This window comes from Mustela putorius, unplaced genomic scaffold (genome assembly GCF_011764305.1).
Source record: "Mustela putorius furo isolate JIRA1106 unplaced genomic scaffold, ASM1176430v1.1 tig00000129_pilon_pilon_pilon, whole genome shotgun sequence".
NCBI lineage: Eukaryota > Metazoa > Chordata > Mammalia > Carnivora > Mustelidae > Mustela > Mustela putorius.
In genome coordinates this window covers 50,254,286-50,269,339 of record NW_025421290.1, presented here as the reverse complement: position 1 = coordinate 50,269,339, position 15,054 = coordinate 50,254,286, and the positions used below count along the sequence as shown (strand labels likewise).

Sequence of the window (15,054 nt, the reverse complement as noted above, 5' to 3'; positions counted from 1 at the left end):
TTTCACTCCCAAGAGCCGCAGTGAACTTGCCCGCAATGAAAACGAGCGGGAAATTCCTCGGCCCCGGGCCGTCGGGAACACGGGGCTGGGGCTCACCCGCCCGAGGCATTCGCCGGCTCCTGGGTTAGCAGGTGCTCGGAGGCCGTCCCGCCGCGCCCTCTGCCGGCCGCGGGGGGAGAGACGCGTGGGCCGCCCAGGGAGCTCAGAGCCCCAGTGGGTGGAAGCAACAGGTGGAAGAGACAAGAGAAATGTGACAGAGTCCCCAAATAAGAGGAAAGGCCACACGGGGTAAGGAGGGAGAGATCAAATCCCAGCGGGCTGCAGGGATGACATGTGGCTCTTCAGAGCCAAGAAGATAGCACCGTCAACAAAATACCAGCAACGTTGTTTTTTCTTTTTCAATTTATTTTGAGATAAAATCCACAAATTATACTTAACCATTTAATATGTGCAATTCGGTAATTATTGGTAGACTTACAAAGTTGTGTAACCACCAGGGTAATTTAATTCCAGAACAATGTCATCACCAGAAAAAAACACCAAAATACCAAAAAATCCAGTCCTCAGGAACCATCACTCCTCCTTCTCCCCACCCCCTAGCCCCTGGCAGCCACTAATCCACTCGCTGACTCTACAGATTTGCCCATTCTCGACTTTTCCAATAAACGGAATCATTTTAAACACATGTGACTTTTAGTGTCTGGCTTCTTTCCCTTAGCATCATGTTTTTGAGACTGCTTAATGGTTACAGGGCTTCTTTCTGGGGTGACGGAGCTATTTTGGAACTAGACAGAGGTCATGGTTACACAACACTGTGAATGTACTAAATGTCACTCTTTAAAATGGTTAATTCTATGTTATAGGAGTTTGACTCCATTTTCAAAAAGAAGCCAAAATGTCAAAGTAGATAGTTGTGATTTGGAAACTCCACTTTAGGAATTTCTCTTCTAGGTACACTTGGACATACGGGAAATAATGTATGTACAGGGTTGATCACCACAGCAATGTTTGAAAGACCAAACTATTAGAAACAACCTGGATATCCATCAGTAGGGGAGCAATTAAATAGGGAATGGTGCAACCATGACACAGAATAGCCACCAAATTTATAAAATAACATAATACATCATACTGTATTTTACATATCATTATATATTAAACATGATAGTCAAAACATTAAATATCTATTTTATACAATAATTTAAATAAGTAATATATTTATACAATTATAATTTATAGTTATTAAAATAATTAAATGTACGTTAAATATATTAAAAACATTATTTGAGGAAGGAAAAATAACTTTCTAAACCAAAATGATTTTGGACAGGAAGACGTCAGAGGACGATGGGATGGGCAAAGGGTTGGGCCAGAAGATTTCAGGTGGATGGAGATTGTATATGGGGTGAGAAATGGGGACTTATCCTGTAAACGACAGGCGACTGTGGAGACTTGGTCACCCTGGGGCTGGAAGAGGCTGCGTCCAGCAAGAGGGGAGGTGGGTAGAAAAAGGTGGAGGGGTGTGCAGGGTGTGCACGAGGTGTCTCGTGGGGACAGGGAGGAAGGAAGGGTTGGGGGTAGAGCGCATCTGAGCAGGTGTTTTGTCCCTGGCCAGGATGCGATCCGGACAGTAGGGGACAAGTAAGAAAGGCTGAGCCACCATTGGAAGCATTCAGGTCTCACTTGCAGTGGCTTCCAGAGGAGAAAGCTTCCGGCTTCCAGAGAAGAATATGTCCTCAAGGAGGGACAAGAGAGAGGGACTGAGAAGCGTGAAGGAATTAAAAATTGCACGTTGTCATGTTTTGATCTTTCTCCGGATCTTAGCAGATATCCTGTGTCCAGGCAAGTGTCAGGGGCAAGGAGATTCCTGTGCGGATGCTCTGTGTGTGGGCGCAGAGTTTCTGGAGAAAGATTCCGCGTAAGCCCATAGTTAGAGTGCGGGTGTCTTACACTGCATCGGTCCCAACAGAAACAGCCACGCGGGGGCTCAAAGGCGGGCAGACGAGCGGGTGTGGACTGACAGTTACCTAGTGCGTCCCCAGCCTAGTTAAAGCTCCACGGTCGCTCTGGCTTTGGTCTCAAATGGCTGAATTCGCACGCCGGACGGGGATAGCGATGCCGGAGGGCGCCCTGCACTCCTCGCAGGCCGGGAGCCGTCCCGGAAAGCGGCTGGGGCGGTTGCTCAGGCGCCAGACCCAGGAGGCGGGTCGCAGTGCGCACGCGCAGGCCTAGGCCGAGGGACGCGGCCGCGGCGTCTCGCGCACGCGCGGGCGGCAGCCTCGAGGCGTCCGGGACCTGACGGTTGCTAGGGCGACAGGGACACAACATGGCGGCCGTATCCTAACGCTTTCTGTCGCGGGCCGGCGCGGAGGTCCTAGCTCCGGACCCTGCTTCAGAGGAGTGGAAGCAGGCGGCCGTCCTTTCCGGCCCTTCCTTCTCCGTCCGGTGTCGGCAACGGCTTGTCGTCGGCCTCCGTATCCAGGATGAAGAGTGAGCGGGGGCAGGAGGGGCTGCAGGGGCTGCAGGGGCCCCGGCGCGCCTGTGCGGCCACCCGGAGGGCCGGGGTCGGGGGGCCGCCGCGGGGGGGGACCCCCAGCGTCCCGGGGCGGCCGGAGAGGGTGCCCACGGGGTTCGGGCTGGATGTGGGGGCGCTGGGGGTTCCAGCGTCCTCCCGAGTCCCTCTCCTCGCCCTCACCCCGCAGAGTTCAGTACAAGGTTATGTTACAAGTTTGAGGGTGTTGTTGTTGTGTTGTTGTTGTTTTAAAATGCTGGGTGAAACCCAGATTCTTGGGCATTCGGCAGTGAGGTAGTGAGCGGTCACTGTGCGGCTGCCTGCATTTTCCCGACCTCGGTTCGGGGAACCGCTGGGAGGAAAGCTGGGCTGTTCGCTTTTGGGATCAAGCCGTTCTTATGGGAACCAGTAAAACACTGTGTTTTTATGGGAACTATTTTTATAGGGATTTTGACACAACCTTGTGGTGAAGTGAGTGTTGCTGGGAAGTTGGGAAAGGAGAGGGTCGTCCTAGAAAATATGTGACGGGTACACAATTTACCTCTACTTGGATCTGTGGACTATTGGGCAGTTCAAAGGCATCCAACTCGAATGGGCTAGTATTCCCCCCCCCCCGTGGAAAGATTAAATTTTATTAGATACAGTTACAATGTAAAATTTGCCTTGAATGCGCAGTATCAGTTAGTGATTGGTTGTGGCACACATTGTGGAACAAAGATATTTAAAATAATTAATTCATCTCATTCGCCCTTTACAAGACATTCTTCTTTTCTTTTGGTAGATATTGCTTACATGTTTATCTTTTTCACTAATGCACCCAACGCTGTAGTTAGAATACAGGCCTACAAAAGGCTTTACACTTTTACTTGTAGCGTGGACTTGTATACACATATTTTTTTTACGCTGTTCCTTTTTTCCTTCCCAGCTCTTTATTTTCAAAATTTTTGAATCTACATGAAAGTTGCAAGAAGGATTCTCTGAATATTTATAAACCTTTCACTTAGATGCACGTTTTGGCTTTTGTTTGTGTGCTTGCTCACTTGCGCTCTCTAAATCGCGTACAGTATTTACTTCCGCCTAATTTTTGAGAGTTAGTAGTGGACACCAGTGCCTTTCACCGCTTTCAGCAAGTATCTGCTAAGAACAAGGACGTTCTCCTACATAATCACAGTACGAATAATGTGTTGGGATAGCATTGTTGTCCAAAATGCAGCCTATGTTTCAAATTTTCCCAGTTATCCCAGTAATATCATTATAGGTGTTTTTATTTTTCCAGAATCCAATCAGAAATCACAAATTGCATTTGGTTGTCATATCTCTTTGGTCTCCTTTAATCTGGCACAGCGTCCTGCCTTATGTGTCTTTCTTGACTTTTTTAAAGAATTCAGGCCATGTATCTTTCGATTTGGATTTGTCTGATTGTTTCCTTATGATTAGCTTAAATATTTTGGTCAGGACTATGTCAGAGGGGGTGTTGGGTGCTTATCAGTGTGTCCCATCTAGAGTCTGATGTCAGCCTGATGTCAGCATGTCTCAGTTTTGTTTAAGTTAGGTTTGATCATTTGATCATTCCATTTATTCACCTTTGCCTCAAAACCTTTCCTGCTCCTTTCCTAGAGGCAACCACTCTTACGATTTCTTTTACATTTGTATGTTTGTATATATAAATGTGTATCTATATATTTACATAGAAGCATATGTAAATGTGTATTTACCCCCTCTTTTATTTTTTTTTTAAGAATTTATTTATTTACTTGACAGAGAGACAGCAAGAGAGGGAATACAAGCAGGGGGAGTGGAGAGGGAGAAGCAAACTCTTCCCTGAGTAGGGAGCCCCATGTGGGACTTGATTCAGTCCCAGGACCCTGGGACCATGACCTGAGCCGAAGGCAAACGCTTAATGACTGAGCCACCCAGGTGCTCCTGTGTGTTTATTTTTTAAAGATTTTTCTTTTTAAGTAATCTCCACACCCAACGAGGGGCTCAAACTCACAATCCCGAGATCAAGAGTCCTGTGTTTGGCTGACTGAGCCAGCCAGGGGCCCCCTCCCCTCTTTTAAACACTAATGTTAGCGCTGCATGTTATATATTGTAACAAAATACAATACATATTATAAACAAATATTTTATGTAAGTACTTGCATTTTATTTGTATCCTTTAAACCTTTGGGTATTGTTTTATATGTATATATATATATCTAGTAGGTATTATTCAATATGTTCTTTTAGATGGCCCTTTTGGTAGTTTTCAATTAGTTGGTTTAGTGTTACATCTTTATTCTGCCTTCTACCCTAAAATACAGTCCGAGAATTGGGGGGGGGGACTATTGTCACCCAGGTGTGAGTACTGATCAGTTAAATGTTTAGCAAATATTTAACAGTGGAGAAAATATTCCGGAACAGGAGGTCACAGAGACAGAGCCGTGGAAATCGAATGAATAGAAAAAGCGAGTAATGGGGAAAATGGACTCCTAGCTTGGGGTCAAAGAGTCAGGGCAGAAATATCAGCTTATCATGCTGGCCTTTATCTTATGGTTTTCTAGGTGTATGTTCTACTTTATTTTCTAGACATTGCCCCGTGTTTAGGGACGTATTAATCATTGATCCCTTCTCCCTTTTGTTTTGCATCATAGGCAGTTGTCGGGAGGAGGGAGAAACTCAGTGAAGCTGTTGAGAGCATGGGCTTTAAAGCCAGGCAGACATGGCAACCTCCTGCAGGATACTGACCTTTCTTAAACTGGTTTTCTGGTTATTTATTGTTTCCCAACAAATCACCCCCAACGTAGTGGCTTAACATAACATCTTAATCTCTCTCAAGGTTCTGTGGGTAGCCTGGATTCAACTAGGCAGGCTTCACCTAGAGTCTCTCATACACTCGCAGTCAGATTCTGGCTGGGCTGGAGTCCTCCCAAAAGTTTCTTGGGCACCTGGGTCGCTCCGTTGGTTAAGTGTCTGCCTTTAGCTCAGGTCATGAATCCAGGGTCCTGGGATCGAGCCCCGCATCGGGCTCCCTGCTCAGCGGGAAGCCTGCTTCTCCCTCTCCCACTCCCCCTTCCTGTGTTCCCTCTCTCACTGTCTCCCTGTCAATAAAAAAAAACCCAAAACCTTTCTCATTCACATGCCTGGCGATTGATGCTGGCTGCCCACTGGGACCGTGGCCTGTCCTGTCAGCCAGAACACTACTGTTTCCTCATGGCTCGGTCTTCCTCCCAGGGTGGCAGTTGGGTTCTGAGGATCAGCATTCCAAGGTGGGAGATGGAAGCAGCGTTACCTTCTCTGACCTCGCATCCCCCCGGGTTGGAGGGTAGAGAATGCGGGTCCCACCTCTTGATGGGGGAGTGACAAAGGCCATTCTAAGATGAGCGTGTGGGCTGGGATATCTAGCAGCTGCCCTCTTGCGAAAGTAAAATCTTCCAGGGCACTTGGGTGGCTCAGTCAGTTAAGTGTCCAACTCTTGATTTTGGCTCAGGTCACGGTCTCAGAGTCGTGGGATGGAGCCGCGTCTCGGACTCCGCACCGTGCGTAATGGAGCCTGCTTAAGATTCTCTCTCTCCCTTTCTCCCTCTCCCTCTCAAAAAAAAAAAAAAAAAAAAAAAGGAACGGGCATAATAATACCTATTTTATAGGAGTGTGTCAAAGATTAAATGAGCAACTCTATAAAGCTCATAGCCTACCTAGCATCTGGTTAAGTGGTAAATTATAAGTGAATTATTATTTGCTATCCCAGTGGATGGAAGGTGGGGGAATAAAAGGGGAAAGAAAGACAGATCCCTGCTTTGGAAAAAAATCTACCCTTATCTAACCCAGTGGGAGTGCCAACTTTTTTACTGTCTGAACTTTTTAATGGATTACTCAAAACATACCTATAAAAAGAGAAAAAGTCCTACACATTCTGAAGGCATCACAGTTTCCAATTATATCACAGAGAATTTTTTAAATTATGTGTTGTCACTGCAGAGGTTTAAACTTTGTGTGTCTCATAAGTGCATTTTTTATAGACTCAGAGTCGCAAGGTACTGCAAATAATCTTGTTTTATTCTTTCTCCCTAGTGTGCATCTCACCTTTGGTTTTTATAAATAGATGCATCAACTAGCAGCTTTTTCTCTTTATATTAAAACAAAATTAAGTAAAAGTAATACTGTCTTTGTGATAAATTGAAACAGTGACAGGTTTTAAGTGGGTCTCAGGACCCTCTTCTACTTGACAGGGCCAATCCTGGTTAACATTTTCCCAGATGTGGGGTGCCTGGGTGGCTCAGTCAGTTAAGCGTCTGACTCTCAGTTTTGGCTAGGGTCACCATCGCTGGGTTGTGGGACTGAGGCCTAGATCAGACTCTGCAGTCCGTGGGGAAGGCTTGAGATCCTCTCTCTCCCTTTCCCTCTGCTTCTCCCCCTGAGCCCCATTGTGTGCTCTGGCTCTCTCTCTCTCTCTCAAATAAATAAAATCTTTTTTAAATAGATACATTTTCTTACGTGTACTCCCATAAATTTTCTGAGCACATTCTGTGTGTGTACATATATATATATATATATATATATATATACATACATAGGTGTGGTGTGTGTGTGTGTGTCTATGCATGAATATATATTTGTCCTGTAAACAAATTCCCCAAACTGTATGGGATTCTATTAAATATGTTGCACTGTAACTTGCTGGATTCTTCAATAAAGGTGTTCGAACATAGATTTTTTTTTCAGTTATTCTTCACGTTTATCAGGGGTTAACATTCCTAGCAGTGGATTTACTTCATTAAAGTATGTGATTTTTTTTAAAGATTTTATTTATTTATTTATTTGTCAGAGAGAGAGAAAGAGAACACAAGCAGGCAGATCGAGCGGCAGGCAGAGGCAGAGAAAGAAGCAGGCTCCCCGCTGAGCAAGGAGCCCAATGTGGGACTCCATCCCAGGACCCTGGGATCATGACCTGAGCCAAAGCCAGCCGCCTAACCAACTGAGCCACCCAGGCATCCCAAAGCATGTAATTTAAATGAAAAATTTTTGTCAGTTATGAATAACTCTATGTCCTTTTGTGTTTCATGATGTTTGGTAATTTGGGTCACAATTTTCCTCCCTACACCAAGTAATTAATTGGGTACAGCCATCTTCATTGAAGGTTCTTGACCTTGTTTTATTTATTTTATTTATTTAAGATTTTATTTGTTTGGGGACGCCTGGGTGGCTCAGTTGTTTGGACGACTGCCTTCGGCTCATGTCATGATCCCAGAGTCCCGGGATCGAATCCCTAATCAGGCTCCCAGCTCCACGGGGAGTCTGCTTCTCCCTCTGACCTTCTCCTCGCTCATGCTCTCACTGTCTCTCTCTCTCAAATAAATAAATAAAGTCTTAAAAAAAAATCTTAAAAAAAAAAGATTTTATTTGTTTGACAGAGAAGGAGATAATGAGAGAGAGAGAGCACAAGCAGGCGCAGTACCAGGCAGAGGGAGAGAGAGAAGCAGGCTCCCCACTGAGCAAGGAGCCAGGTGTGGGACTCGACCCCAGGACCCCAGGGAACATGACCTGAACCCAAGGCAGACACTTAACCAACTGAGCCACCCAGGTGCCCCGACCTTGTTTTAGCAATTTGGTTTGAATTATTTAGTTTCTCAAAGAGAATTGAGATTAGAGCCTGAATCCTCTTCCTCCTAACTCTGGTTGAGAGTGTCCTCCGTAATTAACCTCCCCCAATTCTTTTCATCCCTCCACTGGTGAAGTCCCATAGTTTATGCCTATCACCTGCCTAGATTAAGATCTTTTTTAAAATTTTTATTTATTTGGGGGGGCAGGGAGAGAGAGAGAAAGAGAGAGAAAGCACAAGCAGGGGGAGGGTCAGAGGGAGAGGCAGGCTCCCTGCTGAGCTGGGGCTCCATCCATGACCTGAGCAGAGGCACGATATCTTTGGTTAAGATCTTTAGAAGCAGTCCTCAAATACAAATGTTTGGATTTGGGCATTACAAGTGTTCCTTTTCACAAAAAGTGAATTTGGCCTCCATTTTCATGCATTAAATAGGGCTTAAATTCCACTTGAAGAAGACTTGGTTTATTAAAAATGAATAGACTATTAAGTAATGCAAAGAGTCTTGTTTACCTTCCTCTTTTTACCCTTTCATACAGCTATATTATTTAACTCCTGTTTGTCCTTGAGTCTGTGTGGGTTTGGGTTTTTTTTTGGGGGTGGGTGACTCTTTATTTTGTCTATTCCCCGTAATGTGGGGCAGGATTTTTGTTTTGATTTGTTTTTTCACTAGCACAGTTCTGTACCCTTCTTAGCTGTGTGTTGTGCTTAGTGTAATTCTTAATGTTCCTCATCTGACTTTAAAGGCATGTGAAAATATGCCAGATCCTGTTGGAGAGAATAGGAAGTTATTTCCCTAGGTGTTTTTTCATAAGGGTGTTTCCTCTTTTTCTCTCCCCTAACTTTCATTCTTGTTTTATACCCAGCCCTTCTGCCTATTGAAAGAGTCGTTAGGGAAATAAGTGCTCCTTTATCCACCATGGCCATTTCCAGAGCCCCAGCTGGGTTAATCACTTGCTGGTTATGATGGTCTGGAGCCGGCCAGGGATGCTGGCACACATGGGGAGTTTCTACTTAAACCACTTCGAAGTGTATGGTTGACTGGTGTGGTTTTGGTTGTTTTTTAAGTAAGTCTGCCTGTCTGTGATGAAACACAAATTAGGATGTATTGTGTAAAATTTCTCTTCTCCAGGCGCCTGGGTGGCTCAGTTGATTAAGCATCTGCCTTTGGCTTAGGTCATGTTCCTGGGGTCCTGGGATCGAGTCCCACATTTGGCTTCTGGCTTAGCGGGGAGCCTGCTTCTCCCTCTCCCTCTGCCTGCTACTCTATCTACTTGTGCTCTCTCTCTCTCTGTCAAATAAATAAATAAATAAAAATTATTTAAAAAAATAAAATGAAATTTCTCTTCTCTTCTCAAACTGAATGCCTCAGTCCGTAGCCCGGCTTGCAGTAACTGCCTTTCATCCTTCCCATGAACTTATGTCTGTCTCCCTTTAAACGGCTGTTATAGTATCTAGACAGTTCATTTTGAGCTCATGTTTCTGTTGGTGATTAGCCCACGTGTTAACTGATTTCTTAAACCTCCTGATAACGTCCATACCCACACACATTTAAGGTAATGTTTATTCGTTGTGAACATTGAAAAATATAGAAAAGAATAATGAGGAGGACTAAAGTCATTGCTAGTCCCACCCAGACATAGATACTTTAAGGTATTTTACATATTTTGAGCTCCTGGGTGACTCAGTTCGTTAAGCGTCTAACTCTTGCTTTCTGCTTGTCATGATCTCAGGATCATGAGATCGAGCCCCGCATCAGGCTCCGTGCTTAGTGAGGAGCCTGCTTGAGATTCTCTCTCTCCCTCTGCCCCTCCCTCACCCCCATGTGCTCATTCTCTCTCCCTCTCAAATAAATAAATAAATCTTTAAAAAATATTTTATGGGGGCACCTGGGTAGCTCAGTCAGTTAAGTGTCCGACTCTTGGTTTCAGCTCAGGTCATGATCTCAGGGTCCTGGGGCTGAGCCCTATGTCAGGCTCTGCACTTAGCGTGGGGTCCACTTGTTTCTCTCTCCCTCTCCCTCTGCCCCTCCCAAGAGCTTGTGCTCTTGCTTTAAAATAAGTCAATAAATCTTTAAAAAAAGAAAGTATTTTATGTATTTATACCCATTCCCTTTCTTGGGTGTATGTGTATTTGTGTGATTGTTACCATCTTTTTCTCACTTAAATTATAGGTGAACATTTTCCTATATCATTACATATTATTTGAAAGAATGATTTTTTAAAAAGATTTTATTTATTTATTTGACAGACAGAGATCACAAGCAGGCAGAGAGGCAGGCAGAGAGAGAGGGGAAAGCAGGCTCCCTGCTGAGCAGAGAGCCCAATGCAGGGCTTGATCCCAGGACCCTGGGATCATGACACGAGCTGAAGGGAAAGGCTTAACCCACTGAGCCAGGTGCCCTGAAAGAATAATTTTAATGGCTACATAATATTTCAGCTTGTGGTTGAAACTATTATTAGATCATTCCTTGATGTTAGGTATTTAAGCTGGTTTGTACAGTAAGTGGATACTTTGCTTTATAAGAAACCTCCAGGCTGGTTTCTAAAGCGCCTCTACCATTTTCTGTCCCCATTATCCATGTATGAGAGATCTGCTGAGTCTGCATCTTCACTAGCTCTTGGCATTTTCAGTGTTTTAATTTTAGCCATTCTAGTGGAGGTGCTTTCACAAGTTTTAAGAGCTGGTTGTTCCCACTTGGTTAAACCACCCTCTCATGTTGTAAAAGGCACGAAGTTACAGCTCAGCGTAGGCGACATCAGGGAATACTGAGTGACCAGCTCACCGGAGGGACTGGCGGTACCAGAAGTCTGAAAGTTATCAGAGCAGGAGAGACCAAGCAGTACTCGGGTCATTGATGATGAGGGGTCAGCCACCAGCAACTGGAGTTTGTGTGTTCACTGTTCCTCACCCCAGAGGATGTGTCCCTATATCGTTGGCAGAGGGTTCCCAAATTCTGCCTTTCGGGACCTTGTTAGCTTTTGAAAAGGATCTGTTGCCAAGGTCAGTGCTCCAGTAAGTGCATCAGTGTGACTTCATCTGCATCCTCTTGGCAGTGTTCTGCTCCTGGGGGACAGCAGTGGTAGTGTAGTCAGGAAATGGCTTCTGGAGTCAGACTGCCTGCTTTTAAAGCCCTGCCCTGCTGTTTATTGATGTGACCTTGAGCAGGCTGCTTAACCTCATTTGTAAGATAGGGCTGATGGGGTACCCTGTTGGGTGGGATTGTTGAAATGATTAAGTGTAAAATGGTGCCTGACTCCTAGTACTCAGAGCTTGGTGTTTAATAAACACCATTCTCTTATAAAAGGCATCTTGGAGAAATGGCTGATCCTCAGACTGAGACAGGAAATACACAGGATTCTGTAGTACCAGGAAGTAAGAAAATACTCAAAAACAAACCCTTTATTGATGGGGCATGTCAGAGGGACACAGGAACAATTGTGAATGAGCTCCCAGTGGCCAAACCTGGAACAATTTAAGCAGCAAAATAAAATAGTATTGGATAATCCCAAAGCATAAAATAAATATCTATAGGTTCATATAATATAAATGATTAATTAGAATAGACAAACTTCTCATATAGAGAAGTTTATTTATATAGAAGAATTCCAAAGGGGCGCCTGGGTGGCTCGTGGGTTAAGCCTCTGCCTTCGGCTCAGGTCATGGTCTCGGTCCTGGGATCGAGGCCCTGATCGGGCTCTCTGCTCAGCGGGGAGCCTGCTTTCCCCTCTCTCTCTGTCTGCCTCTCTGCCTACTTGTGATCTCTCTCTCTGTGTCAAATGAGTAAATAAAATGTTAAAAAAAAAAAAAGGAATTCCAAATAATTTAAATGGATGCTCTGTCCTCACAGGAATATTATTTCCCACTCAAAGTGCAGAATATGTGTGGTAAATTTTCCCAAAGAGTACAGTATAGAAGGGGGGAGGGAAAAAGTCACTTTACAGGGGAGAAAACTGACAAGACCTCAGCCTGTTGATTGAGGTCAATGTCAATGGTGACAAGCCACACTGATGACATGGGCCTCGATATGATGTGCCAATATGGCACCACAGTACTCTGGTCTTCTTCCCCAAACCCATAGCCTGAGTCTAATGATGAAGATGATGACAGATTCCAGTACAAGGACATCTTAGAAAATACCCGACCATTGACTTCAAAACTGTCCATGTCACAAACCCAAGGAAGGTCTGAGGAACTGCCGCAGCCATGAGGGGACTAAGGATGTAGGATGACTAGCTGTAAAGCAGTGGCCTAGATGGGATCCTGGGACAGAAGAGGATATTGGGTAAAAACTGAGTAATCTGAATAAAGCATGAACTTCAGTTAATGTGTCGAGGACCCCTAGCTGTCTCAGTCGATAAAGGGTGCGACTCTTGATCTCGGGGTTGGAAGTTTGAGTTCCACGTTGGGTGTAGAGATTGCTTAAAAAATAAAATCTTTAAAAGAAATAATGTATCAGTATGGGCTCATTTATGACAAATGTAAGCTGTTAATAGTAGGTGAGGGGCACCTGGGGGGCTCAATGGGTTAAGCCTCTGCCTTCGGCTCAGGTCAAGATCTCAGGGTCCTGGGATCAAGCCCTGCATCGGGCTCTCTGCTCGGCAGGGAGCCTGCTCCCCACCCCCCTGCCTGCCTCTCTGTCCACTTGTGATCTCTCTCTCTCTGTCAAATAAATAAATAAAATCTTTAAAAAACAGTAGGTGAAACTGGATATGAGGTATATGGGGATTTCTATATTATCTGTGGATTTTTCTGTAAATCTAAGACTATTCTAAGGTTAAAAGTTTATTTTTAAAAATGGTGCTTGTGTTGGAGAGGATGTGGAGAAAGGGGAACCCTCTTACACTGTTGGTGGGAATGCAAGTTGGTGCAGCCACTTTGGAGAACAGTGTGGAGACTCAATAGAGCTTCCCTGTGACCCTGTAATTGCACTACTGCGTATTTACCCCAAAGATATAGATGTAGAGAAAACAAGGTCCATCTGTACCTGAATGTTCATAGCAGCAATGGCCACAATAGCCAAACTCTGGAAAGAACCGAGATGCCCTTCAGCGGAAAAATGGATAAGGAAGATGTGGTCCATATATACAATGGAGTATGATGCCTCCATCAGAAAGGGTGAATACCCAACTTTTGTATCAACATGGACGGGACTGGAGGAGATTATGCTGAGTGAAATGAGTCGAGCAGAGAGAGTCAATTATATGGTTTCACTTACTTGTGGAGCATAAGGAATAACATGGAGGACATCGGGAGATGGAGAGGAGAAGGGAGTTAGGGGAAATCAGAGGGGGACATGAACCATGAGAGACTGCGGACTCAGAAACAAACTAAGGGCTTTGGAGGGCAGAGGGGGATTAGGGGTTGGGTGAGCCTGGTGGTGGGTATTGTGGAGGGCACGTATTGCATGGAGCACCGAGTGTGGTGCATAAACAGTGAATTCTGGAACACTGAAAAGAAATTAAAAAAAAAAAAAGCAGGGATTGTGAGAATGAAAAAAGAATGGTGCTTAACATATGGTAACAGCACAGCAATGGTAGCTATGATCACCTAACTTGGTTTTGTTTGTTTTTTATGTTTCCGGGGATCTGCCGGAATAAGGCTGAATTTACCTTATGCATCCTTTCTTGGCATGTGATTGGGAAAAACATATCCTAAAATACAGCTTATTGAAGGACTATAAAACTTCTAGAAGATAATTTAAGGAGTCTTCTGGCCACTTTATCCTCCTCATCCTCTTCATCTCACTGTTGCATTTATATGGATGGTCTGACTTGGGAAAGGAAGTATCTAAGAGACAAGAGGTCCCTCTCAATGGGATTGGAGATACCCAATATTTAAAGATTCATTTGTTTTGAATGTGAGGACGCACACATGCGTGGGTGAGGTGGGGAGATGTGAGAGGCAGAGGGAGAGGAAGAGAGAAACTTTAGCGGACTCTGCTGAGTGCAGAGCCTTGCCTGAGGCTGGATCCCACAACCCTGAAATCAGGACCTGAGCCGAAACCACGGATCTGATGCTTTTTTTTTTTTTTTAATTTTATTTTTTTATTTGACAGAGAGAGATCACAAGCAGGCAGAGAGAGAGGAGGAAGCAGGCTCCCTGCTGAGCAGAGAGCCCGGTGCGGTGCGGGGCTCAATCCCAGGACTCTGAGATCATGACCTGAGCTGAAGGCAGCGGCTTAACCCACTGAGCCACCCAGGCGCCACCACGAATCTGATGCTTAAGCAAGTGTGTCACCTGCGCGCCCTGGGGATACTCAGCGTAAAGATGGGGATGAATAGAAAAGGATTGGTTGCCCGCTGGTCAATAGTCATAATTTTGTGATTCCCTTGTCAGTGGTGTTCCTCCCACCCTATGTGTCCGGGGGACTATAGGAATATTAGAGTAAGGCACATGACCAGGCATTTTCTCGAATTCATTTGTTGAGTGCACAGGGCACAAAGAGGACAGATTGTAGACCTTCCCCTTTAAGGGGTTTCGGGCCTTCCTGGGAGAATTGCGAAGTGGAACGTGAGCCTTTCTGTAACAGAGGAGCCGGTGCCTTCAGAATGAGGGAAAAACATCTGTTTTAAGGCCCACTAGGTGGGTCCCACAGATTAGAATCTAAAGCACCACGTGCTCAATAATATACACGGGCACTTACTAGGTTGACCTTTATTTTTTATTGTTTAAAGATTTTATTTATTTTAGATAGCACACAAGCAGGAGGGGGACAGGGAGAGAGAATCTGAAGCAAGCTCCACGCTAAGTGCAGAGCCCGACATGGGGCTCGATCCCACAAACCTGAGATCACAAGCTGAGCCAAAACCAAGAGTCGGATGCTTGACTGCACCACCAGACGTCCCTAATCTGACCTTAATATTATCTACACACAAGTGTGTGGCCCTCCCTCTCTTTTATTGAAGAAAAGGACCCAACATGAGGGACATGAGGAACATACTGTAAGTCTTCCAGGTGAGGGTTA

General features: G+C 44.9%; 1 protein-coding gene across 2 annotated transcripts in view; it reads left to right on the top strand.

The window, feature by feature from the left end:
* Positions 1 to 2,271: 2,271 nt before the first annotated feature.
* Positions 2,272 to 15,054, top strand: part of MOK (MOK protein kinase) — a 50,706-nt gene continuing 37,923 nt past the window's right edge. For both annotated transcript variants that reach the window (XM_004754668.3, XM_004754667.3), the window contains exon 1: positions 2,272 to 2,490. In XM_004754668.3, coding sequence (XP_004754725.1) covers positions 2,484 to 2,490 — 7 coding nt within the window. In that variant the 5' untranslated portion in view covers positions 2,272 to 2,483. The remainder of the gene's footprint in view (positions 2,491 to 15,054) is intronic.